At 38.4% G+C, this 26554-nt stretch overlaps 1 protein-coding gene across 4 annotated transcripts; it reads right to left on the reverse strand.

Annotated features, from left to right (window-relative positions):
• NPAT (nuclear protein, coactivator of histone transcription) lies at window positions 1–26500 on the reverse strand. Of its 4 annotated transcripts, none has more exons than XM_060770998.2 (18): window positions 26270–26500; window positions 22123–22241; window positions 21742–21802; window positions 19735–19807; window positions 18147–18187; window positions 17256–17477; window positions 15633–15711; window positions 15241–15385; window positions 13749–13840; window positions 13581–13668; window positions 12772–12868; window positions 11255–11383; window positions 9428–11020; window positions 6944–7059; window positions 6750–6852; window positions 6459–6516; window positions 2219–3329; window positions 1–690 (listed from the first exon to the last, which is right to left on the reverse strand). In XM_060770998.2, exons 1-18 carry the CDS (start codon window positions 26304–26306, stop codon window positions 613–615), a joined length of 4242 nt encoding a protein of 1413 aa, XP_060626981.2. In that variant the 5' UTR covers window positions 26307–26500; the 3' UTR covers window positions 1–612. The 4 variants fall into 4 exon arrangements, with proteins under 4 accessions (XP_060626981.2, XP_060626982.2, XP_060626980.2 ...); XM_060770999.2 differs by having other exon boundaries at window positions 1–687; window positions 12772–12871; XM_060770997.2 differs by having other exon boundaries at window positions 12772–12871; window positions 15633–15708; window positions 26270–26499.
• Between the last annotated feature and the right edge of the window lie 54 nt (window positions 26501–26554).

Consider the following 26554-nt stretch of genomic DNA (forward strand, 5'->3'; position numbering starts at 1 on the left):
TTCTTAGAGATAGTAAGGAAGTTGGAAAACTTTTATTGTGACAAAATTGCAACTTAGAGAGAAGACAGGGCAAAGGCGAACAGGAAAAAATATCTTCAATACAAAAGGGGGAGTGTTGCCACATTTAGAAATTTCCCAGCTGTTTGTTGAAGGCTTGGAGAAATTATTAACTCTTATCTGTTCTTCAACTAAAACCAACCATTGAAAGCTTGGTTAGAGTCTGTCCTGGGAACAATTCCAACTTCAGTATAAGCTCCACCATTCAGTGGAGCATATTTAGGATTATGGATGCTTCACACTATAAAAAACTGTTGAAACTCGTAATGTGCACATTTTGGCAGAAAAAAAACCAACACCTGGTGTCAAAAGTAGTATCTTGTTGTTTTACAACATTAACAACTGTACAATATTTACAGCAACCCACTAAGTACAACTGTGCAAATTTAACACAGAGCCAGAAAAGTGCTCCCTTATTCAAAAACCAACGACTTGTTCAAGAACCCGCTTGACTTTCTTTTAAGAAGTGGAATTGCAATGAACTGATTGTGCATCTTAAAGCCTCGATGTGTTCTCTCCTTGAGTGTGCCAGTGATATTAAAAGCATTTTTCTATTTATTCATCATAATGCAAAGATAACAAGAACTTATCCACATCCATTCCAGCGGGAAAGGCAATTGGTAGCTTCTTCTGCTAAAATAAGAAAACAAAATTTAGATGCTGAAAATCTTTCAGCTTTATTTGCACACAATATATTCTTTCTTAAAAATCTATGACAGTCCACGTTATGCCCAGTGCTTAATATATGTCTTAGTAATAGAACAAAAGTTTCTCATATGTTCCAGTGTTTCAAAGTATACTGTGCCATTCAGCATAAGCAACCATTTTAAGAAATACAAAATTACATTGAATGTACAGCTTTTAGAGTATTGGTTCCCAACCTGTGGTCTGCAGATCACCAGTGGTCCCTAAGAACTAAAATATGGTCCACGGTCTGACCACTGCAACACCCCATGGACCACGCCCCCTTCCTCGTGGCCATGCACCCGTGGCAAGGAGGTAAGAGAAAGCTGTTAGGAACAATTTCTTGGGTCTCACACTCTGCTTTTTGTATTTTTTTTCAACCTCAGCCCCCTCCTCTTCTTTCTTATTTTTACATGAACATTTAACAAAATCCACGGATAATAACACAGCCCAACCCAAAAAAAAAAAAAAAAGTCTTGGTGTCTTCGTTTTTAGGTCTGTTTCTGGGGTTATTTGGGGTGCTGATTCAGAAATTGCATTAGATAGACCACATCAGCTCTAGATTATTAAATATGGCAGTGTTTCTCAACCTTCTTAATGCCATGACCCCTTCATGTTGTGGTGTCCCCCAACCATAAATTTTTTTTGTTGCTACTTCACAACTGTAATTTTGCTACTGTTATGAATCGTAATGTAAATATCTGATATGCCGCATCTATTTTCATTCACTGGAACAAATTTAGCACAAATATCCAATATGCCCAAATTAGAATACTGGTGGGGTTGAAGGGGGATTGATTTTGTCATCTGGAAGTTGTAGTTACTGAGATTTATAATTCACCTACAATCAAAGAGCCTCTAAACTCACCAACAATGGAATTGAACCAAATTTGGCATACAGAACTCCCATAACCAACAGAAATTACTGGAAGGGTTTGTTGGGCATTGACCTTGTGTTTTGGAGTTGTAGTTCAGTTACATCCAGAGAGCACTGTAGACTCAAACAATGATGGCTCTGGACCAAACTTGGCACAAATACTCAATATGCCCAAATGTGAACACTGGTGGAGTTTGGAGAAAATAAACCTTGACATTTGGGAATTGTAGCTACTGCGATTTATAGTTCACCTACAATTGAAGAGTAATCTGAACCCTACCAATGATGGAATTGGGCCACACTTCCTACACAGAACCCCCATGATCTGATGGTCTTTGGCGACCCCTCTGGTTTTAATGAGAATCACTTTGAGTCTCTTTTTCAGAGAAAAAAAACAGAATATTAATACTAATAATAATTTACTTGTCTAAAAAATGCAGCACAACAAAAAGTTTTAGTAATGATAATTCCTGATTGCATTTGGAGAAGATTTTGGGAAAGGATGCTTCTTATTCTAGTTGTTTCATGAGATACTGGAATTAATGGCTGATTCAGGGACAGTTCCACACAATTGCATCTAAAACAATAAACCCTTCTTACCTTTACTTTCTTCTTTTTTATCGGCACGGTAAAGTTCTGAAGATCTTTTTTACTAGTTGGACGGGAACCCTTTTCACATTCGACCACATCTTCCTGCTTCCTTTTTTTGGCCACACTTTTTAGAGACTTAAAGGATTGCGTATTGTCTTTGAGGGCTGTACTAGTCCTTGCAATTGCTGCTCGTGAGAGGATCATCAAAGTGTGGGCAGCCATGCTGACACTATTTTCACTGCTGGTTTCACTGACTGGGCTGCAGGCTGGCAGATCGGGCGTGGCCGGAGGGACCATGATCCTCGGGGTGGTACTGTCCTCGCTGTACCGCCTACATGTTGGTGTCCTCACTATATCAAATGCGTCCTCCGTGTGCCGATCCCCCATTCCTGAAGGTGTGCGGGGCACCGGCAAGTCCACACTTTCGGGCAGTTTACTAGCAGGGCTCTGCCTCTGAATGTCATGGAGCACCTCCACAGCTTGCTTAGCCAGAGGACTGGCCAAAGAATGAGATTGGTTGGGAGACTTTGTTTGGTCTTTTTTTGGCTCTGTGGAAGGCAAAACTCCTGAATTCTTGCTATTTGTATTTGCCTGTAGGCCTTGTTTTTTAGTCAGTTCTTGAGGTGAAGAGGTGTTCTTCTCATTCTGATTTTGTTGACCACTGGATAAAGTTGCTGCCTCCTGTTTTTGGGGTGTTTTGTCAACATTCCTCTCTAGTTCGTTTTCTTTATTCGCTGTCTGCTTCCTTAACACATCAGAGGCCAGTCCGGGACTTGAACCCTTCTTCTCGGACAGGTTTTCCTTCACGGCAGAACTTCGGTGACTAACGTTAGGCTTACATAAAATCCTAGGCAATGTTCTCTCACGTTCCCTCTTGTTAGATTGGATTTTAGTAGATGAAAGCACAGCACTGGGAGAATTTCCAGGATCCAAAGGATTTTCCTGCCTTTCTTTCTGCGAGACTTGTGTGCTGCCGACGGGAATGGCTAGAGCCTTGTCAAAGCACAGCACTCTTCTGTGGCTCTCATTCTGTTTGGAACTTGGGCTGGTGGTATCCACAGCAACCATCTCCAGCTTCTTGTTCGCATCTCCACAGGCATTCTTGTCCAAATTGCCAATTCTAACAAGAAAAATAGTACGGAGATTTGACATTATTTTTGTAAAACTTCTATTCCACTTTAAATATTCATTTATTTATCTATTTACTACATTTACAACACTTTTCTCACCCCTGGGGGGGACGGGGACGGGAGGGACACGGAGACTCAAAGTGATGTGCATCAAATAATGGCAAAATTCAATGCCAACATACATACAAAGCATATAAGGAAAAAATGCCATATAATAAATAAAATTAACCAAATAATAAATTTAAATAATTAAGATCACATTAAACATCTGCTTTTTTTTTTTTTTTTGAAATGTCACAACCACGAGGCCCAAAAATACTGGAAAATTATACATGAAGAATCTCAAAAAATACTTAGAATGACATTCCCAAGAAACCCAGAATATTACTTACTAGGCCTCATGGACTCACAGCCAATTTTGGACCAAAACAAGGACATATTATTTACTTATATTTCTACGGCAGTGAGAATCTCCTATGCAAAACTTTGGAAAATTGATAAGATACCAGACATTGATAATTGGATAAGTAAAGAGAAATTAGAGACATGGACAAATTAACTTCTTTTTTTTAGAAAAACTCGGGAAGTTTAATAAAAAGGACAGACTGGAATCCCTTCGAGGAATGTGAAAGGGGGAAAAACCACAAAAAAAGTACTTAACTACAGGACTTTTATTTATATATTAATTTATAGAGTAAGAAAAATATAATGGCAGAGACTCAGAATGGAAGTCAATAGGACTCTTTTTTATCTTTTATCTTTTCCTATTTTCCTTTTAATTCAATGTTCTCCCATTTTTTATGTAAAAACAATAAAATGTTCTTTTTGTGGACAATAAAAATCTATTTTTTAAAAGATCACATTAAACATAAAACATAAATAACATTTAAACAATTTAAAACAGAGAATTAAAACATCTTATTATCATTTAAAATCACATGCTCCAAAATTGTAGTCTGAAGCCATTCCAGTTGTCAAATTGCACTTATTTCCTATTCATTCCTTGCGCTGCATTACCTACTGAAGGCTTGGTCCCATAGCCATGTCTTTACATTCTTCCTGAAGGCCTGGGGGGAGGGGGCTATTTTTTTTGTTGAAGAGGGAGTTCCAGAGTCAAGGGGCCACCACTGTAAAGGCCCTGTCTCTTGTAATCCCCAATCACATCTGCAAAGGAGGTGGGATCAGGAGCAGGGCCTTCCCTGCTCTCGAATTTAACCTCTGAGATGGTTTATAGAGGGAGATGTGTTCGGACAGGTAAGCTGGGAGGGAACAGTTTAGGGCTTTATAAGGTAAAGCCAGCACTTTGAACTGTGCTCGGTAGCAGACTGGCAGCCAGTAGAATTGACACATTGGACCACCTGAAGCTTCCAAACAGTCTTCAAAGACATGTAGAGCACATTGCTGTAGTCTATTTGGAATGTAACAAATGGACTATTGTTCACCGCTATAAAGCTGTCAGGCATTTTAACAACCAATAATACCAAGGTAGTTCAAGAAGGGTATTTCATCTTCTGAGGTTTTCAAATAGAACAGTTCAGCTTTGCTAAAATTATGGGGGTAAAAAGGGAAATGATCTACACACATGACATTCATGAAGTTGTGTAGACTTGTTTTTAATTCAGTCTCTGCTGCAGCAAGCGTTGCTTTCAAAAGGAACATGCAAACCAGGCAAGAGGAGACTGCCTTTAGAAACAAAGTGGGAGTTGTCTCCTAGGCCAGGATTTTAATCTAAAAAACACGTCTTCAAATGGAAAGGGAAGAGAATGCAAACTGGATGGCAAATAGAGATATTTATTTATTTGTGGTATTTGTATATCACCCTTCTCAACCCCAAGGGGGACTCAGGGCAGTTCACAGTGCTGGCAACAATTCAATGCCATTAATGAAAAACAGTATAAAACATCAAAATTAACCCTCCCCTGAAAAAAAAATTAAACATTATTAAACACACCACATAAGATAACATCACATATCACACAAAGACATAGCCGTTGTCCGTAAACAGTCCTGGGTCATTGCACTTTCAACTTTCACTTTAAGTTCAAATATTCCTATGATGGGCTGAACGCTTGGTTCCACAGCCAGGTCTTTAGCTATCTTCTAAAGGTCAGTAGGGAGGGGGCAAATCTGATCTCATTTGGGAGTTCCACATTAGTGAGGCCACCACCGAGAAGGCCCTACTTTCCTCCTCATGTAAACATTAATTCCAGGAGCACATTTGCTACTATTTAAAACAAAAAAATGGAAAACAACAGGTGGACAGTGTTGGAATCCAACCCCGCACTGCCCAAGTCTCAAGTACTCAATGAGGAGCAGTTAATTAAGTATAGGGTTTCCCTTCCCCCATGTCTCCTGTATGACAGTTCGAATGTGTCTCATTTCTTCTCTGCTCTCATTCCGATTTGTTGTTTAAAATTGATACTTTTCAGCTGCAAGACTTTTTGGATTCTGCCTTCTTACACTTTAGTATGGAGAGTATGTGCTGTGTGAATTGAGACCTCTCTCTACTTGTGTGTCAGAGAGATGTAGTGTTTGGATCATTTTCACTCTCTTGAAACCTTAGAAGAGATGGGAGTTAGAGTATCTGAGACCCAGTTCTTGATTATTAAGAAATAAAGTTATTTCTTATTATTGTAAATAATCCTTTTGTGATTTTTTAAAAATTTGGACTCTGCATGTTTGCTTTCTAAGCTCTAAATTCTTTACAGACACATCACACGGCACTTCATACTTTGTATGCTGTGAGCTGAATGCTCAACCTTTGTATTCTGTTTGTTTTTGGATGCTGTATTATTTTAGGGTAATTTTCCCTAACAGAATCGTCTATCCACTATATATGTCTCTTGCCACAAGTAAAAATATCAAAGCCTACTGCAACAGTGAAGAAAACAATAAAAAGCCCTCATATACATGGACACTTGATTGCAAATGCTTCCCCTCTCCACAAGAACAATGCAGTCATCACGTTTATTTTTATCAGCAACTCCCACAACCAAATTGCCTAAAAGGATCTCTTCAAAGTGTTAGGTGTATCTGAGGTTAGCCAGCTCACACATTTCTCCACAGGGATGCTGGGAACAGATAGCGGTTACATTGCCTAAAAATGGGTCTCAACTAACCTTTGAGCTCGGGAACCAGGGCAATTCAGAGGTTCTGATCCACTCAGTACTAGCTTTCCTAGAACATCGGTATGAAAAACAAATGGTTAATTACAAACAAAAAGAAAAGGTTTCATTTCAATTCACCTTTCAGGTGATTTCACTGAAAATGACAAATCCAATGAACAATGCACTTTCGGCCACATCGGTTTTAACTTATAGAATTAAGGAAACGTGTCCACAGAGACAAAGCAAGATTAGCCTGGATAATCTATCCCTGCTTTCCTTTACACAGCATTAATACCAGCTTACCTGCGTTTGACTTATTTCTTGGGATCCTCTGAGATTTGGGAGGGAGAGGTAGTTTAGGAATGCCTCCACTGCCTAAAGATGTCTGTATTGGCAGGTGTAGAATCTTGGAAAAGCAAAAGAAATTTGGGTGAAGTTCTTCATGAAACTTGTTGGCTCATGAGCGACACTGTGGAAACCGAACGACGGCATTTTACCTGCTGGGAAGGATCTGAAAATGCACTTCCAGCTTGTCCCATGATAGAAACAGGAATCATTCCCACCATGCCCTGCAGCACAGGCTGTACAGGAGAAGCAATTATAATAGCAGAACCTAAAAATGAATGGATTCAGGAAAACAGTAAGTAAGAGAATCTCAGTTTTGCCTTCTCAATTGTTTGCAGGGCCAGATCTGCTCAACTTCAGCAGGAGGACTGTTATGCCCTTCAGATCAGCTTCTGATCTTTTAGTGAGATTAAACAGGTCTGGACCTTTAACCTACTGGTACGGCAGACTACCAGGGAACCATCTATAAACAGTTTTAAGCTCTTGAGGGGAAGAGAAGGGCAAGGGAAACAGATGCTCTAAACAGACAGAATGTTAAGCACATTACTGCCACTAAGCTACACCTTCCATGATCCCATAGCATTGCATCATGGAAGTTCAAGTGGTGTCAAAACTACATTCATCCGTGGCAGTGTAGATGCACCCTGGGACACAGACATATTGTACATGTTGGGTATCCCATGTCTGAAATGCTTAGAAGTAGAAGAGATTTGGATTTTTTCACCTCTTAGTTTAGGATATTTGCATATACTGTATATACTTGAGTATAAGCCGACCTGAATATAAGCCAAGGAACCTAATTTTACCACGAAGAAAACAGATTGACTCAAGTATAAGCTGAGGGTGGGAAATGCAGCAGCTACTGGTAAATTTCAAAATACAAATAGATACCAATAGTTATATTAATTGAAGCTTTGGTAGGTTAAATGTTTTGGAACATTTACATAAAACTGTAACTCAGAATCATAGAGTTGGAAGAGACAGCATGGACCATCCAGTCCAACCCCTTGCCAAGAAGCAGGAAAATTGCATTCAAATCACCCCCAACAGATGGCCATCCAGCCTCTGTTTAAAAGCCTCCAAAGAAGGAGCCTCCACCACACTCCGGGGCAGTGAGTTCCACTATCAAACAGTTCTCACAGTCAGGAAGTTCTTCCTAATGTTCAGATGGAATCTCCTTTCTTGTAGTTTGAACTTAAGATAAGACTGTCTAACTCTGCCGAAACCATTATTCTAACCTTCTTCAATGTAAATGTGGTTATGTATCCTTCCAATAATAATAGAGTAAATTAATAATTGGAATAAGAATAATAGAGTAAAATAATGGAAATATAATAATAACAGTAATAATAAAGCAATGAATGTAATAACAACAGTAATAAAGTAAAATAATAAATGTAATAATAACAATAATAAAGTAAAATAATAAATGTAATAATAACAATAATAAAGTAAAATAATAAATGTAATAAAATAATAAGAATAACAGAGTAAAATAACAAATAACCTTGATTCAAATATAAGCTGAGGGGGACTTTTTCAGCCTAAAAAAAGGGCTGAAAAACTAGGCGTATACTTGAGTATATACCCTACACGAAATAAGGGTTCATCTACACTGTGGAATGAATGTAGTTTAAGACTACTTTAATTGCCACGTTTTGATGCTATGACATCATGGGAGTTGTAGTCCTAGAAAGGCTAAATTGGATGGAGTAACACTTGTCTGCCCACTCTGCCAAAGAGAGCCTCTCCAAGCTACATCTCTCAGCATACCATAGCAGTTAAATGAGTCAAGGTGTATTAAGTCTATCATGGAGATCCATCTATCGTGATTCAGTGTACCTTATCCAAAATGCTTGAGACTGAAGGATGGGATTTAGATTTTAGAATTCTTGCACACACACACACACACACATATACACACACACACACACACACATTTGTAAGTATTGTTTTTATATTATTATTTAACTAAGTTTATGTTTTATGCTCTTTTAACATAATTGTTGTTTTATTGTTTGTTTGTTTTCAATTTAAATTGTTTGTTCTTTTTTATTTATTGTTTCCATTAGCTTATTGTTTATTGTTATCGTTAAATGTGGCTGGAATCAAGCACAACACCTTCCAAGATGGCGGAAAGATGATATACCTCTTATCTATGTATAACTGTCTGTCTAGTTGTGTATAAAATGGCACTGAATGTTTGCCGCATATGTATGTTCTGAGATCTGCCTTGAGAAGGGCGGAATATAAATACTGTAAATAAATAAATAAGACACCTAGTTGTTAAGAACCACAACATACAAAAAGTTGAATGGTATATTCCCTAAGGATTGGCTCAAATAAAGCGCTTCCTTTGCTGTGTGAGGAGTCATGTGTGATATGAGTTTTCCACTCATCCCTGTTATCAAATGCTGTTGCATGTGGTTTTTCCACATTAGAATTTCTCCCCTCTCTCTGAAGTAATCAAATGCTCATTCCCATTGGCCATAATGACATGATTTCTTCTAAGTTGAAGAAATTTCTTCTTCAGCCCATAATATCTAAGCTCTAACTTTAAAAAAAAAAACATTAAGATGGTCTTCTATTACTAATACTACTACAAATGTCACAGGATGTTATTAACCAACAGTTACCCTGTGGAAAGTTTGGAGACATTGCTGGATTCATGGTAAACAAGCCATTTGCTCTGGGCGGAGTCCGTAACGGCTGCGGTGTTGGGAATTGTGATGAAAGAGATGTTGAACCACCAGACAACATGACTAAATTGGATGGAGTAACACTTGTACTCAAAGCTGCTGGTTCAGTCACACAAGTGGCAATATAAACACTGTTGGAGTTGGTAAAAGGTGTAGTTGTTGCTGGCATCAACTGTATAAATCCCCCATCCTTGGCAACATCTGATCCTCCCGAAATGGAAACAACAGTACACTCTTCGTTCTGCACATCGAGTTTCCTCGTGACTGAGTCTTGAGGTCTGACAACGAGAAGATTCTGCTCTATCAAAGCTGCATCCACAATCCTTTCGCCCTCTTCCGAAGATACACATTTGGATGACCCTGTTATCTTAGCTGGTGATTTAGCTGGAGAAGACAATATGATCGTTGGCATGTTTTTTCCTGTGATGCTGGAAACAGCACTGTTCAATTCAGTCTCTGATGAAAGGAATGGATCATCGCTGATAATAATTTTAAGAGAAACTATACTGGAGGGGTCAACACTTGCGGCTTGAGTGCTAGATGAAACACTAGCACCAACTCTGTTACCTGGACTTGATTCTCCCATTGGCTCTACAGTAGGAGAAGGGCACACGGTGGATGAGGTAGAGGGGTTTTCTGCAGGCCTCTCACTGTCAGAAGCCAGAAAAGCACTGTCAGCATCTGTCTTTGTAGAGGATGATGGCTCTTGTATGTCTATCTGTGACATCCCTGAATCCTCCAATGTCTGCATTTGATGTTCAGGACAAGATTCTTGATGGTCAGGCTGATCATTAGAATGAAAAGGATTGGAAGTATCTACAACTTCTAGCTGGACCTCTATTGAATCTGGATCATACGTATTCCCAAGTGCTGTGGTAGAATCGGATTCGAATTTCTCCCGGCTTTCACACTGAGAGAGAACAGGGTTGCTTTGATTTTGCTTGTCAGATTCAGGAAACACAGCTGATTGCTCGCTTATCTGCTCCACACTTTTCACCAATTCTACAGAATGACTAGGAATGACTATATTAGTTCTTGTTAAAATTTCACTATCACCAGTTCTTGGAGAAATGAGCAATTTTGCATTTGTTTTTTCAGATGATATATTCTCTGATACTGAAACACACGCAGTGTTATCAGAGAGTGGAATCTGTGGAGTAACTAAGTGATCATACTGCAAATCAGGCGAGGCTTGAATATCCTGGCATAACGAGTCCTTCTCTATTCTGCAGTCTCTTGTTGCAGTTTCTTGTTGGTTGTAAGTTCCTACATGGTGGCCATCACTGAACTCTATGTGAGTAAAGTGATTATTGGCAGATTCAAAGGTACTTTGACATTCATATGTTTCTGTTCCAGCTGAATCACTGTTGCTTGTCTCCTTAGCACTCCCAGGAAATTCTCCAGTTATGACCCCTTCCATCTTCAAGCGTTCATCCAAGGTCCCATTGCTACTGCTACCATCAGTCTTCAGGATGCTTGCCTCTTTGGTATCGTCTCCTGGGTATGACAGGCACCCTTGGGGATTATCACCTACAAAAGAATAGTTTGAAATGGAATTATAATGGCAACTGTAATGAATTGGTCAGTTTCTAAACTGGCAAAATGTCATTTAATCAATCTATTTCTCCAAACAGATGTATTTAGTTTGAGAGCCTTAAATTGAAAATTGAAACTTTTGGCATCCATCTTGCTGGCCTGTCCAAAGAAGAATTTTCTATATATCAAAGAAAACTTGTGCTTAAAAAGAAACCAGAAGCTCCTTACCAAGCTCCTTTGTTGCAATATAACATTCAAGGGCTTGTAGGTTTTCTTCATCCACCAAGATTGCATTTTCCACTTCTCCATTCTGTGTAGAAAGGCCATGAATAGCATTTCTACTCCCCTTAGTTTTACCTGTTTCAAACAAGGAGGAAAAGACAATTATGGGAAGTACTGAAATTTGATAAAAGAAGTAAATGTTACACTACAGAATACCCAGATTCTAGAACTGCTTTTTCCTTCATAGCAAGTGCCTCTAAAATTAGTCACTGGGTCATTTCAAAGTGAAAAAAACAACCTTTTCTAGGTCCAAAATATAAGAGGGGAGATACATATGAATAAATATGGGAGAAAGCCTCCCATACCTTTTAGGGGGCATATCAGGGGGCCTTGGAATTATATTGGAGGGGTCTGGGGCTAAATATACCACACAGGGTGCACCTTTCAAAACTATGGACTAAAGCAGTGTTTCCCAACCTGAGAGTCACTGCCTCTGGGGGGGGGGGAGGTCGCGAGATGGATTTCAGAGGAGTCAGCAAAGACCATCGGAAAACACATATTTCTGATGGTCTTAGCAACCCTTTTGGCAGAGAAGGCTGAAGATCTCCCTGCCTGTCCTTCTCTTCGTTTTTGGTGTTGGTAAACTATAACTTCCAGAATTCAAAAACAGCTCCCTCAACCCCAGCAGTATTCAATATTGGCCATGTAGGTAGTGTGCCAAGTTTGGTGCAGATCCATTGTGGGCTGGGTTCAGAGTGCTCTCTGATTGTAGGTTAACTATAAATCCCAGCAACTACAACTCCCAAATGTCAAGGTCTATTTTCCCCAAACTCACATTGGAGAATATTGAGTATTTGTGCCAAGTTTGGTCCAGATCCACCATTGTTTGAATCCACAGTGCTCTCTGAAGGTAAGTGAACTGCAACTCCAAAAATCAAGATCAATGTCCACTAAACTCTTCCAGTATTTTATCTTGGTCATGGGAGTTCTGTGTGCCAAGTTTGGTTCCATGTCATTGTTGGTGGAGTTCAGAATGCTCTTTGATTGTAGGTTAACCACAAATCCCAGCAACTACAACTCCCTAATGACAAAATCAATCCCTCCCAACCCCACCAGCATTCAAATTTGGCCGTATCAGGAATTTGTGTCAAATTTGGTCCAGTGAATGAAAATACATCCTTCTTATCAGATATTTAAAGTACAATTCATAACAGCAGCAAAATTACAGTTATGAAGTAATTTTCAGCAATGAAAATAATCTTATAGTTGGGGGTCACCACAACCTGAGGAACTGTATTAAAGGGTTGTGGAATTAGGAAAGTTGAGAAACACTGGACTAAAGGAAGCAGCAGAGAATGTTCAGACAGCCACCATTTTCCCCATCTAAGCAAAATCAAAGTATTTTGGGTATTCTGCAGTGCACTCTATACAAACCTATACAAAAGTCGGTCTCACTGAGTTCAAAGGGGTTTTTTTCACAGATTTTCCCTTGAGCTTAGGATAAAATGAAGAACAATTCATACCAAAATCAAATACATCAAAGAGCCCTTGGAATGCAGGATCTGATTCAGTTTGCTCCAGAATCTCTTGGATAGCTTCCTCAGTCATGTGAATTTCACCCTGCTAAAACAAGGTATATAAACATAATTACAAATTCTGTCAGTTTGTACGGTGAGACTTTAACTTGGAAATGTAATCTGAAAGTCAACACAAGAAATATGATCTACTGCAAGCCTTTTTGAATCTGACTTCTGCCTTCTTACACTTTAGTATGGAGAGTGTGTGCTTTGAGATCTCTCTCTGCTTGTGTGCCAGGAGAGATATAGTGATTGAGTTTTTCCCTCTCATAAAACCTTAGAAGAGATGGGTGTGGAGAATAGCTCAGACCCAGTTCTTGATTATTAAAAATCTGTTCTTTCTTATTATTGTAAATAAACCTTTTGTGATTTTTTAAGATTGGACTCTGCATATTTGCCTCCTAAGATCTGAATTCTTTACAGCCACATCACACGGCACTACACACTTGCTCGCTAATGAGCTGATGCTCAACTTTTATATCCTGTTTGAGTTTCTGGATGCTCTGCTATATTTAGGGTACCTTTCCATAACACTTATTACTGGATTTTCTTAGCAAGACCTGCCTTTATCTTCCTCCTGAGACTGAGAGTGTGTGACTTGCACAAGGTGACCCAGTAGTTTTCCATGGCTAACCCATCTCCAATCATTGTCCAATCTTAGCCCACTACACCACACTGCCTTCTCCCCCACATACCAAGCGTCCAACATATTTTAGATATCATAAGTTAGATTATATCAAGCTTTGAAAGTTTACCTGGAGGTTAAGGAATTCATCAATTGAAGACTCTTGTATTGCTGGGCCACTCTCTGCTTGCTTCACAACCTGAGAAATATTACCATCACTGAAAAAAAAATTATAGATATTTAGCTTGTTTCAGAAATTTTCTAGGAATTTGAAAAGGTGTAAAGTAAAATATGTTACCTGCCCAAGAATTTGTTAATATTTTCAGCAAGCTTCTCCTGGAGACATTTGTTGCTTAGGATTTTCTCTCTGGCATTTTCAATAATCATTTGCTAGAAAATGCATTTAAAATGGTTCAAAGTTGTGTTTTTGTAATAACCAAAACAGAAATATTAATTTTGAGGACTTCTATTTCTGTAGCAGTTCATAATCACATGTTAGAGAGCAATATTATAAACATTAGACAGCAATATTATAAACATTGCCTTACGTGGCTCACATGGAAGTACCATATATACTGGAGTATAAGAGAACATGACTATAAGCTGAGGCACCTAATTTTGCCACAAAAACCAGTAAAATGTATTGACTCGAGTATAAGCCAAGGGTGGGAAATGCAGCAGTTACTGGTAAATTTCAAAATAAAAACAGATACCAATAAAATTACATTAATTGAGGCATCAGTAAGTTGTTTTTGAATATTTACATAAAACTGTAATTTAAGATAAGACTGTCCAACAAACCGTTATTCTAACCTTCTAAATGTGCTTACGTAGCCTTCCAATAATAATAGAGTAAAATAATATCAATGTAAAAATAATAATAATAAATGTAATAACAATACAGAAAAATAATAAATGTAAAAATAGAGTAAAATAATATAAATGTAATAATAATAATAATAAGCAAAATAAGAAATGCAATAATAATAGAGTAAAATACAAAATAGGGTAGTAGTAGTAGTAGTAGTAATAATAATGTAACATTACAAAATCCAGCATATATATCTCATTTGCTGTGACATACTGTGTTTTTGTGTGAGTAAAATAATAAATGTAATAATAATAAAAATAGAATAAAATAATAATAATAATAATAATAACAGAGTAAAATAATAAATAATTTTGACTCGAGTATAAGCCATGGGGGGGGGGGGGTAGCCTAAAAAAGGGCTGAAAAACTCAGCTTATACTTGAGTATATGGTAATCCTTCTAGTCCTTCTAGTCAGACTTTAAGAATATAATTAGTCTTATACCTTCAAATAAACCTAAAAGGAGAATACATAAGAGCTACTTCCTGCCAATGGTAGTTTTTAACTAAAGTAACTGGAGGATGAATTACTTCTGGTAAAATTCCAACTACACTCATTTTACAGGTTAACTTTATATTGACAAGAAACGTATATCCAGGATTTTGCTACATAAAAGCCAGTATTCCATGGCATTTTCACAATGAGAGATTGTGGCAATTTCTGAGTATTGTCACCTTCTTAATTGTTAAAGGTCCTATCAAACTACAACTCACAGGGTCCCATAGTATTGGCATGCTGCCACAGAAGCGCATAGACCTCATCACAGAAATTAAATTATTCACATATGCATTTTTCATACCAATATTTTTTCATATCAATGTACAAAAATGAGATGATGTGCAAAAATGTGAAAATATTAAAAAGGGACAAAAAATAAAAGAGGTGGAAAATATTCTACAGTTTTTTAGAAAACATCTTACAGGAAGGCCGCCATCCATAAGTTCGAGCTGCTCACTTTCCTCTTCCATGGGTGAGCTTTCTTCTTCTGGTGTGAGGGAATCCTGTGAGTCGCAGTTAGATGACTGTGATTCAGATGACACTAAGGTTTTTTTCTTCTGGGAATCACTGAAATATTTTATATTTTTAAAGGAAAAGAAATCTATGACTTCAGTTGTCACAGCTCTACTTCACACAATCTATTCATGTCTCTTACAGTACGCATTCTATAACAGCGACATCTTTCAAACTAGAGGGCAATTACAAGACCAATGGGAAAAAATGACACTAAGGAGTGGAGTAAGGGAATAAAATCAATCTAGTGTTGTAAAGAAATGATCCCAGGGTATTTCCTTGTAGAGCAGACTATACTTACTTTTTCCTTTTTACAGGAGACATCACAGCTGAAGGAAGCTTCCGTTCTTGAAAGGTAGAAACCAAGTTCAGAGAATCTGCTTGAAAAAGAAGAACTATGTAACACACCTACTATTTCTACAAGGTTCTCAAGATATAAACAATGTTCCTCCTATTATCATAGCAAAGACAATGATAAAAAAAGAACTTGTTGCACCCCAGCCAGAATTCACCTTGCACTCAACACCAGACGGGAATCCAAAAGTAATAGTAAAACAGTTAATTGAGAAAAGTCACCATAAGATATTAAAAAGGCAAAATCAACTAGGTAATGGAAAAAATAGTCAATAAGTAATAAGCCACACCAAACTGGCAATAGGAAAAGAACACTCCAATCGTAATAATCCAAACAGTCCAAATCTGTTCCATAACAAGGTACAGGAAAAACCAGAATCAAAACATGAATACGAATTCAAAAGACAGACTAAAGAAATCTCTCAAACCATGAATCCAAAACTCCCAAGACCGTAGGCTAAAACATGAACTCAGGATCCTCACTGTTATACAACGTTGCCTGATCTGACTAAGAAAAACAATATTTTGATTAAAGGACCACAGGACATGAAATCATAGCATGAAATCATGCCTTTGGCATTTGCTCTGATGCTTCAAGAAGAAGCAAAGACCACCAGCATTGAAGCAATGGTCCTCTGCCATGAACTCCGCTGGACCTGCCACGTTGTCCGGATGCCTGACCACCATCTCCTAAAGCAGTTGCTCTACTACGAACTCAAGAACGGAAAACTTAATGTTGGTGGACAGGAAAAGAGATTTAAAGATGGGCTCAAAGCCAACCTTAAAAACTCTGGCATGGACACTGAGAACTGGGAAGCCCTGGCCCTTGAGTGCTCCAGCTGGAGGTCAGCTGTGACCTGCAGTGCTGCAGAATTTGAAGAGGCACGAATGGAGGGTGAAAGAGAGAAACGTGCCAAGAGGAAGGCACATCAAGCCAACCCCGACGGGGACCGCCTTCCACCTGGAAACCTATGCCCTCACCGCGGAAGAAGATGCAGATCAAGAATAGGGCTCCACAACTACCTACAGACACACAAGAATTCTGATCATGGAAGACTATCCTGCTCGGCCAACGAGGGATCGCCTAAGTAAGATGCTTCAAGGACTTCTCATGAAGTTGTTGTGACCTCTGGAGTTTCACTCCCTCCTCCCTAAAATTGAGCTTCAAACTCCTGACATAAATTACTGGTGTGTTCTCAGGGGAAACTTCCCTCTCATGAGAAATTTCACTCTCTTGCCATTCCTTATCTTGCTTTGCTAAGGGACAATTAGAGCAAAGGATCTCCCTATCGCCTGTTGCCAGTTGGCTCAGCTCAGAAGTTATTTCTCTCTCTGACCCCTCTTCACAGGCAGAACCCTGCTCTAAAATCTCCACATGAACTCTTTCTTCTCAAAAACAAATTAGTAATTTGCAAAATATGTTCTGCTTTCAATAGAAACAGTGTTCCTACTCTTCCCACATTTTAGTAAAAGAAAACAAATCTCATTAGTGATGCTCAATGACAGCCATGTGAATTTCTTGCAATTTTCACATTTTTTAAAAAAGTATTATTTAAAAGTTTAAACTTACCATTAACATGGCTTTCCTGAACCTGGACCTGATGTGTAAATGAAGAATCCATTCTAGTTTGAGCCAAACTTGGAGTTACAACTGATTTAAGAATAACTTGTGTGGCTGTCATTGGAGTAGAACTCAATGGTCCTGGAGCAACAGGTGTCACCCCTACATTTGATGACGTCTGCTGAAGACACTTCTGCTTTTTCATATCTGCAATTGCACATCTTGTGCGGCCTAAAAGAAGGACATTTATTATGAAATTAGCCAAGAGCTTATCTAAAGAGGCAGCTAGGTCACCTAAGATCTATCATTATTGTGCTGAGAGACAACTGAGAAGCTGAAATAAATTAACTGTTGCCTCATTCTTCAAGTAATTTTGAGCTAAGAAATGTAACTGACTACCTACTGATTTTATTATAACAAAATCAATCTGAAAGGTAAAGAAAATGTTAAAGTTACCTGCTAACTTAATGATACTTGGTGCTTGTTAAGTATATTTACATCAAGAACCAGTGATCGGTTAAAAAAACCTCAATGGTACAATTGCTCCTCTCCACCCCACATAAATACATATTAACAGTGGAAAACCACATGGTCCCCTAGATATTTGGAATCGTAGCTCCCATAGTTCTTTGCCATTGACCATTTTCAATACAAGCTCATGAGAGTTCCAGATCAAGGGTTCCTCAGCTACACAGACTACAGTTTATATTCACTTCTGTTACATAATTCATTGGTGAGGTTTTGTGGAGATATCACATCACATTAAAGCTGCCACCCTAAATCCATAGTTTAATACTAGTTTCCCTTAATTTAAGTCCAGAGGGACCATATTCCAAGTAAACACTAGGCCCTTGAGTGCTAAATTCAGATCACAACATATAGATGTCTTCTGATACATACTTCGTTGATGAGCAGCAAATCCACTAGACATCTGCATGCTCCTATGAAAAATAAATAAATCACCAATTCAAATTAGAATACATCACACTTCACATATAGACTACTATGCAATTGCGCCCAAGCTGCTTTATACGTCTTTTTAGCATTAATGTGTCCTAACTTTCTTGGACACATTGTTTGCCTTTCTGTTTGAGCAAGGAACCCCACAGAATCAATGTCCATGTGATTGCTTTAGAGAAACAGTAACTATTTATCAATTGATCTTGGGTCTATCTCTACCCAGGCACTATCTTGATTTCCCCACAACAAAGTCAATACATAAAATTTGAAGGGTAACTGATTGTTCAATAAATAACTGGATGATTCTGTTGATGAAGGACAGATGAAAGTTTCCCTTGCTTACTTTTTCTAGTAAAGGGGTCTCTGGGCACCCAATGCCCAAGGTGATCAGGCTGGAGGCTGAGAGAGGAGGTCTCTCCTATTGAGGCCTGGCACCTTGTTGAAGGTGCTGGAAACTCCACAGGCTGCCACTGACCAGCAGTAGATTAGTATAGCTGAATGAGTTCCCAGAATGGTAGTGGCTATTGGCTTGAAATGACCTGTCCAAGCTTGGATCTCACTTTGATCAGCTATAGACACATCTTGCTTCCAAGATTCCCTGGTGGTAATAACCTTAGTCTAAAATAGCCCCCTTTCCTCAGGCAAAGGGGTGGGCAAACTTATTCATACAAACAAGGAAGGGTTTTCTTAAACTCCACCTTCAGAAAACGAACATGAAAATGACTACTCTCAAGGTGTGGGTGAGACAGCCTCACAAATGAGCTGGGATCTATACACTCCCCGCTCAAAATTGCAAGCAGGAATTTTGCTATATAACTGAATAAAGAAACATGTTCCTAGCCATCACAACTACCTAGTTGTGTTTCAAATGAACTAGTAAAGATTATAATGATAAAGCACTCTAGTTTCTCTTCAGATCATATACATGTTATAGTAATGTATACATTGGGTGAAACAAATATTAAAAAAATGAATTAATCATCAATAATGAATACCAATGCATAATTTTGTCACTGATTTTGTTTTGCAACTTTGGCGTGTTTTAACAACTGTTTATTTAATGTTTTGTTTTAATGAATTTGTTCATTGTTCTTATAATTATGATGGTGTTTGCTGTGAGGCCGCCCTGAGTCCCCCCTTCGGGGGTGAGAAGGGTGGGGTGCAAGTATATGAAATAAGTAAAATAAATTCCTTTGGAAAGAGTACTTTCCAATACTGCATATTGTATCATTAAGATCAGTTTGCATTCATTAAAGTTCACATTTTCATACATGCAGTATGTAGTTTGTAGAAATCTGAAGCAGTTACAACTGCACTGGTTAAAACCATTAGGCGCTTCTCTTACTCCCTCTGATCTGGCAAAGCTTCAAACTCAATTTTACAAAATTTGGCACATTAGGGACTTTAGTCCGGCTAACCATTAAATTATATAAAACTTCACTACAATTAGCACAGGAATTTAAAGACTGTGAAGAAACTCTAAATGCAAGCAGACTATTTATGAAACATGGGCTACAATTTGAATTACCTGATTTGCGAAAGTGTGTAGTCTAACTTTTTCCATAAGGATGACATCATTGCTGGGACATCGTTTGATGCTTCTTTTAAAAGAAAAAAACATTAGACTAAAATGAGTATCACATTTTAAAAATAATTTGTAATTGAAAGTCCTCTAATCCAATCACGCAACTAACCATGAAATATAGAAGTCTTTGAAGAAATGGGCCAATCTTCTTCAGAAATAGACTTCACTAATTTCAATAGAAGCTATTTCCTATCACCTATATTATTTTGCAGGGTATTTTGTGTTTCAGCCGTTTAATATACCTCTGTATTCTAGCTTTTAGAATAAACTCTAATGATTTTAATGTATAATGCTTTTATGAGACTGTAGCCCACTCTTGGAGCCGCTGGTGGTGTAGCGGGTTAAACCGCTGAGCTGCTGAACTGGTTGACTGAAAGGTTGATGGTTCGAATCTGGAGAGTGGGGTGAGCTCCCGCTTTTAGCCCCCACTTCTGCCAACCTAGTAGATATGCAAATGTGAGTAGATCAATAGGTACTGCTTCTGTGGAAATGTAACAGTGCTCCATGCTGTCATGCTGGCCACATAACATTGGAGGTGTCTATGGACAATGCTGGCTCAATGGTTTAGAAATGGAGATGAGCACCACCCCCCAGAGTCAGACATGAAAAGACTTAATGTCAGGGGGAGGGAACCTTTACCTTTACCTACAGAATTATCAACAGACATAATAGTTCTCAAATTTAAACTTCTATTCAGTATCTTTTGGTTGTTATTTTATTAACAGGACAATTATACACCAACCTGTTGCTTTCAGATAACAATTTTGTTGTGACCTAGAATGTTGTCATTTTTTTTGCTCAGCACCTAAAATCTGCCAGGTGATGACTGGTACCAAAGGTTAGCGCTCTAACTTAAGAAGAAACAGAAATTATAGACATTTAGTACTCCTTCCCTAGGCCTGTGCCTGACACTCCCTCATACTGAATGCTCCTACCCATCCCTCCAGGTTCTCTTAACTTTTCATTTCCTCAAATAGTATTTTGTGTTTATCCTTTTAATATACCTTGATATTCTAGCTTTTAGCCTAGACTCTAATGCTTTTAATATATAATGCTTTTATGAGACCCCACTCTCCTTATGCCGATCTATGAACATAATATAGATTTGTTTGTTAACTGTTTTCAATTTCAGATATTGTAAACAGCCCCAAGGGTACTAGCAGTTGAATTATATATTGATGCAATGAATAATGTAAGTACTCTTAATAGGCCTAGCTTTCTTGCATACTAAATATATTCTTCTTGTAACATCCTAAAATTATAGTCTAAAAATCTGAATGTCCACAATCATCAGCAGCACTTGCTTAAAATAGAATTAAAAGTACATAATAATGTGCATCGTGTGAATATATGTGCCTTCAAGTCACCTGTCAAATTATGAAGGTTTTGCCATCTCCTTCAGTAGAAAGAAAGCCTATAGCACCTGGTGTTTCTTGGTGGTTTCTCATCCAAGAACTAGAATGTACCCTGCTTAGCATCTAAGGTGTAGGTAAATATCATCTAAGATATTTAGCCCAGTTTAATGTGTTTTACTGGTGCCAAATACTGATCTACAATCTAGATGGACAGTAATGTTTTGTTTAAACAAATTTGAATTGTTTCATTTTGACCGTAATAAAATCTGTTGTATTAAAAAAACCTAAACTCAGTGTAATATAATAGAAACTTGGTAGATAACAGTAAATATTTCTCTATCCCAGCTCATGCACTCTGCAACATCTGAAGCCCTGCTTAAGTGTCTTTACTAACTAGCTGGGTCTTTTTCACTGGCATAGACACTGAAGAATAGTTTCCTCAAGAACTGATGTCTCTTTATTCAAATTTACAAATTAAGTAAATTTAATATAACTTTACTTTATCTGTATGTCCCCTTGATACTAGCTAAATGCAAGCAATAAAACTTGTATTTCTTGTATAACCTGTATCTCATAATTCTTTTACCACACTTACCTTTTGATTTCATTGCTATATATTCATTCAGAATGGTGATTAAGTTTTTTCCAAAAAGAGACTGAGGAAGAGAAAACAGTGTTAAATCATAGAATACCAAGAAATAATATATTGTGGAAGTCTGGCATATCAAAAGCATAGCAGTCACTTTGAGTCTCATTCGGGAGAGATAAAGTAGGGTATAAATAAATATAAATATAATAATAATAATAATAATAATAATATTAAAGACCAATTCTATAGGTACAATAATCAAATGGTGTGGGTGGGGGTGCTTCTTTTAATTCTAAATTCAAATACAAATTATACATGGTTCTTAAAAATATAGCAAGACTCAGAGTCCTATACAAATGGATAACCACTCATCTCATAAATACATACCAGTAGACAAGCTGGGACAAAACCTTCTCCTGTACAGTGTTCTGCATATTCTTTTAAATCTGAACTTTCCAATATAAAGGCCCTACAAGTGGCCAAAAGCCTTTCTTGTTGTAAATAGCCTGCAAGAGACAAAATGTTTTTTTCCTGTTATCTATATCAAAATGATAAAAGTCAAATGATAAAATAATGAAAACCAATACAGCCCATTCACAGAACAAGGTAAAATTTTATAGTAAAATTTCAGAAGTAAACAACATCATAAATACTAATGATAAACAGTAGCAATCTATATCATTGTTCAGCAGTTGTCAGATAGGTAAATAGGAAGTACCACATAAAAAGAAAGATTGGAATCTTTTTGTAAGCAAGATAAATCTTGTTACAGTAAAGCGTTCTAATAAGAACAATTATGAGGGGTTTTTTTGTATAACGAATAGTTTACTTGTTGCTTCAGAAGATTACTTTTGTGGCACTCTTTTTGAAATATGTATTTTTAAAAGGGTTTGTTAGAAAACAAATTAAAAGTAACACACAACCTGTACTTTTATTCTATACCAACTCCAGAAGGGTTGTAATGCTAGTCATCGCAGTTAGAAGAGTTTATCCTATTGCACAATAAGTCACCCACGCTTTGGAAAAATGGCCTTCAAGGTGAATTGGCTGAACTAAATTCTTTATTTGCAAGTGTTAAATATTTTGGAAATAGGAAACCTTCTTAAACCTCCTGTTTAATAATTTGTCTGTATATAATATGCTGTTTTATTTATTGAAGTGTATATGCATTCTTTGGTATGCAGTTTTCCCTAACTCTATGTTCTTGAGGTTGTGGGAGGGGCTGCAGACCATGTGGCCAGAACAGGGACTGTTTAGATCACAGTTTAAAAGTTGACAGTTGAGGGATGACTGTTGACAATGACAGTTGAAATTAGACAGTTATAGAAGAGAGTTGTATAGAGCTGTATAGTGTTGAAGAGATTGAAAAAGACTGAAAGTTAAAGACAGAAACTGAAATGTTTTAAAGTTTAAACTAACATGAAATGTGTCTGTATATTTAAATGGTCAAAGTTGTGAGTAAGACAAACAAGTTATTTTTAAAGAAGTCTACTTGAATTTTGTCTTCTGAGAGCATGAAATAGAAACAAGATATGTAGGGGAGAATAGATGTGTTTCGACAACACTTCTGAATATCTGAGATATATATATATATATAGAGAGAGAGAGAGAGAGAGTGTGTATTGGCATATTCTCTGTTCCTAATAGTTCAGAGTCACCTGGAAATCAGTCTAAGAGCTGAAAAACAATTGCCAATTATTTTAAGAAAAGAAATGGTTACCATTTCTTTTCTTAAAAGATATAAACATTGAGGCCTTCGGGGGGGGGGGGGGGGCGTCTGGTCCATCCTTCCAGAAACCAATTGCCGACCATCACCTTTTCATCGGACCCAAAGACTGTGAAACAACCTGCAGAAGTGGTCTGACAGCTAGATCAGCTGTTAGAATTTAAGTCACAACTGAAGACCTATCTTTTCTGACAGGTCTACCCAGTTGGTTTTAAACTGTAAATTTTAACCTGACATTTTATTAGTATTGGTATCTTTGTTTTGTTCATTTTAATACATGTATTTTAATAGTACTACATTGTATCTATGTGTTTCAACAATGTTGTTTACCTGCCTAATAGCCATGAGGAGAGGTGGGTACATTTTTACAAAATTATTAAATACAAATCCTTAGTGGCTAGGACAATCCTGCTTACTAGCTCATAACTGCTGAACAAAATACCAGCTTTGCACTTAACATTTCCTGAATTTCAAACAAAGATTAGGACGATATCGTATTATCTCTTGTCAAAAGAAACAACCGTCACCAATCAAAGCTGCTGTTTCTACACAATACAAATTAACACACAACTCTGATCACTATTGCAAAAAGGGAATAGGAAGTATCAGTGTGACGCTTAAAAGAAGCTAAAATCCACAAATGTCAATGTTCTCTACTAAGTCTGACAATTTGGTTTGGACCACTTTAAATCAGGCATGGGAAAATTTTGGCCCTCCTGGTGGGCCAGAGTTTGCCCATACATGATTTAAATCATACTACCACAAATATTGTGTATAAATTCACTTAGGGGCTGTATGTATATTGTAATTATTTTTGTGTTTAGATTCCAAGATATCTACAAAACATTCCAAAACCTAACATGCCTCTGGCAGCCGGACATGTTGTTCAAGAAGAGATATTCAACTGACACACCCAGTGAGTCTAAAATGGGGAAAGGAGCTACAAGGAGCCATGCCCTTCTCCTCACAGGACACATCCACGTCAAGCATTTAATGCAGTTTAAAACCGGTATTGAAAAAATCAGCTTTGCTGTGCAGATTACACAGAAAATCCTGGCAGGATAGGATAATATACAAACCGCAGAATACTGGTGTTCATGGAGAGCTTCCTTTCTAGCACTTTTGTGGAGTAGTTGAGCCCCTTCCACACAGTTGAATAAAATCTCACATTATCTGCTTTGAACTGGAATATATGGCAACGTGGACTCAGATAACCCAGGGCCCTTCCACACAACCATATCACCTAGAATATCAAGGCAGAAAATCCCACAATATCTGCTTTGAACTGAGTTATCTGAGTCCAAACTCAGATGTGGGTTTTTCTGCCTTGATATTCTGGGATATAAGGCTGTGTAGAAGGGCCCTCAGATAACCCAGGGCCCTTCCAACCAGCCAGATAACCCAGTATATTAAGGCGGAAAATCCCACAGTATTTGCTTTGAACTGTGGCCCCACCTACACTAATTTAACTGCTTTGATCTGGATTATATGGCAGTGTAGAATCATATAACCCAGTTCAAAGCAGATAATGTGGATTATCTGTTTTGATAATCTGGATTATGTGGCAGTGTAGAAGAGCCCTGGGTTACCTGAGACCACACTGGGCCCTTCCACACCGTCCTATAGCCCAGAATATCAAGGAAGAAAATCCCACAGTATCTGCTTAGAACCGGGTTATCTGAGTCCACACTCAGGTAATGTGGGATTTCCTGCCCTGATATTCTGGGATATAGGGCTGAGTTGAAGCGCCCATTGCCATATATTCCAGTTCAAAGCAGATAATACAGGCTTTTATTCAGCTGTGTGGAAGGGGTCTCCAGTTCAGAGCACATATTTGTTGTTGTTCATTCGTCTCCGACTCTTCGTGACCTCATGGACCAGCCCACACCAGAGCTCCCTGTCGGCCGTCACCACCCCCAGCTCCTTCAAGGTCAGTCCAGTCACTTCAAGGATGCCATCCATCCATCTTGCCCTTTGTCGGCCCCTCTTTCTTTTGCCTTCCACTTTCCCCAGCATCATTGTCTTCTCTAGGCTTTGCTGTCTCCTCATGATGTGGCCAAAGTACTTCAACTTTGTCTCTATATAGTGGGACTGTAATAATAATAAATAATAATTTGATAATCTGGATTATGTGGCAGTGTAGAAGGGCCCTGGGTTACCTGAGTCCACGCTGCCACATATTCCAGTTCAGAGCAGATATTGTGGGATTCAGTTCTTGTGGGTTTTTTCGGGCTATATGGACATGTTCTAGAGGCATTTCTCCTGACGTTTCGCCTGCATCTATGGCAAGCTTCCTCAGAGGTGAGGTCTGCTGGAGCTGGGAAAAAAGGGGTTTATATATCTGTGGAATGACCAGGGTGAGACAAAGGGCTTTTGTAAGTTGGGCTAGGTGTGAATCTTTCAACTGACCACCTTGATTAGCATACAATGGGCTGGTCAGTTGAAAGATTCACACCTAGCCCAACTTACAAAAGCCCTTTGTCTCACCCTGGTCATTCCACAGATATATAAACCCCTTTTTTCCCAGCTCCAGCAGACCTCACCTCTGAGGAAGCTTGCCATAGACGCAGGCGAAACGTCAGGAGAAATGCCTCTAGAACATGGCCATATAGCCCGAAAAAACCCACAAGAACTGAGTGATTCCGGCCATGAAAGCCTTCGACAATATATTGTGGGATTGTCTGCTTTGATATTCTAGGCTATATATCTGTTTGGCAGGGCCCTTGGTTGCTTGGCCGCCGCAGTCTGAACCTCGCCTCGAACCGCATTAAATGGCCAGTGTAGATGGGCCCAGAACCGCTCCCTTACCGAGGACCAACCGGGCGACGTCTGACGGCAGCAACATGGCGAGGAGGAAGGGGAAAAGGAAGCCCCCCTCCTCCTCAAACGGGGGCGGAAACAACCAACACTTTCCCTTTTCCCGGCTCCTTCTGGGCCCGGCAATCGAGAAAAAGGCGCCCAAAATAGTCTTCAGTTACTTCAGCTTCCCCCTCCTCCTCCTCCGCCCAATGACTTCCGGGAGCAGAAACGACAACAATCAGGATTCCGCTTCCGGTGTGGGCGGAGCCAGGAGGGAAACGCGGGAAAGAAGGA

Source organism: Anolis sagrei, chromosome 3 (assembly GCF_037176765.1).
Source record: "Anolis sagrei isolate rAnoSag1 chromosome 3, rAnoSag1.mat, whole genome shotgun sequence".
Taxonomy (NCBI): Eukaryota; Metazoa; Chordata; class Lepidosauria; order Squamata; family Dactyloidae; genus Anolis; species Anolis sagrei.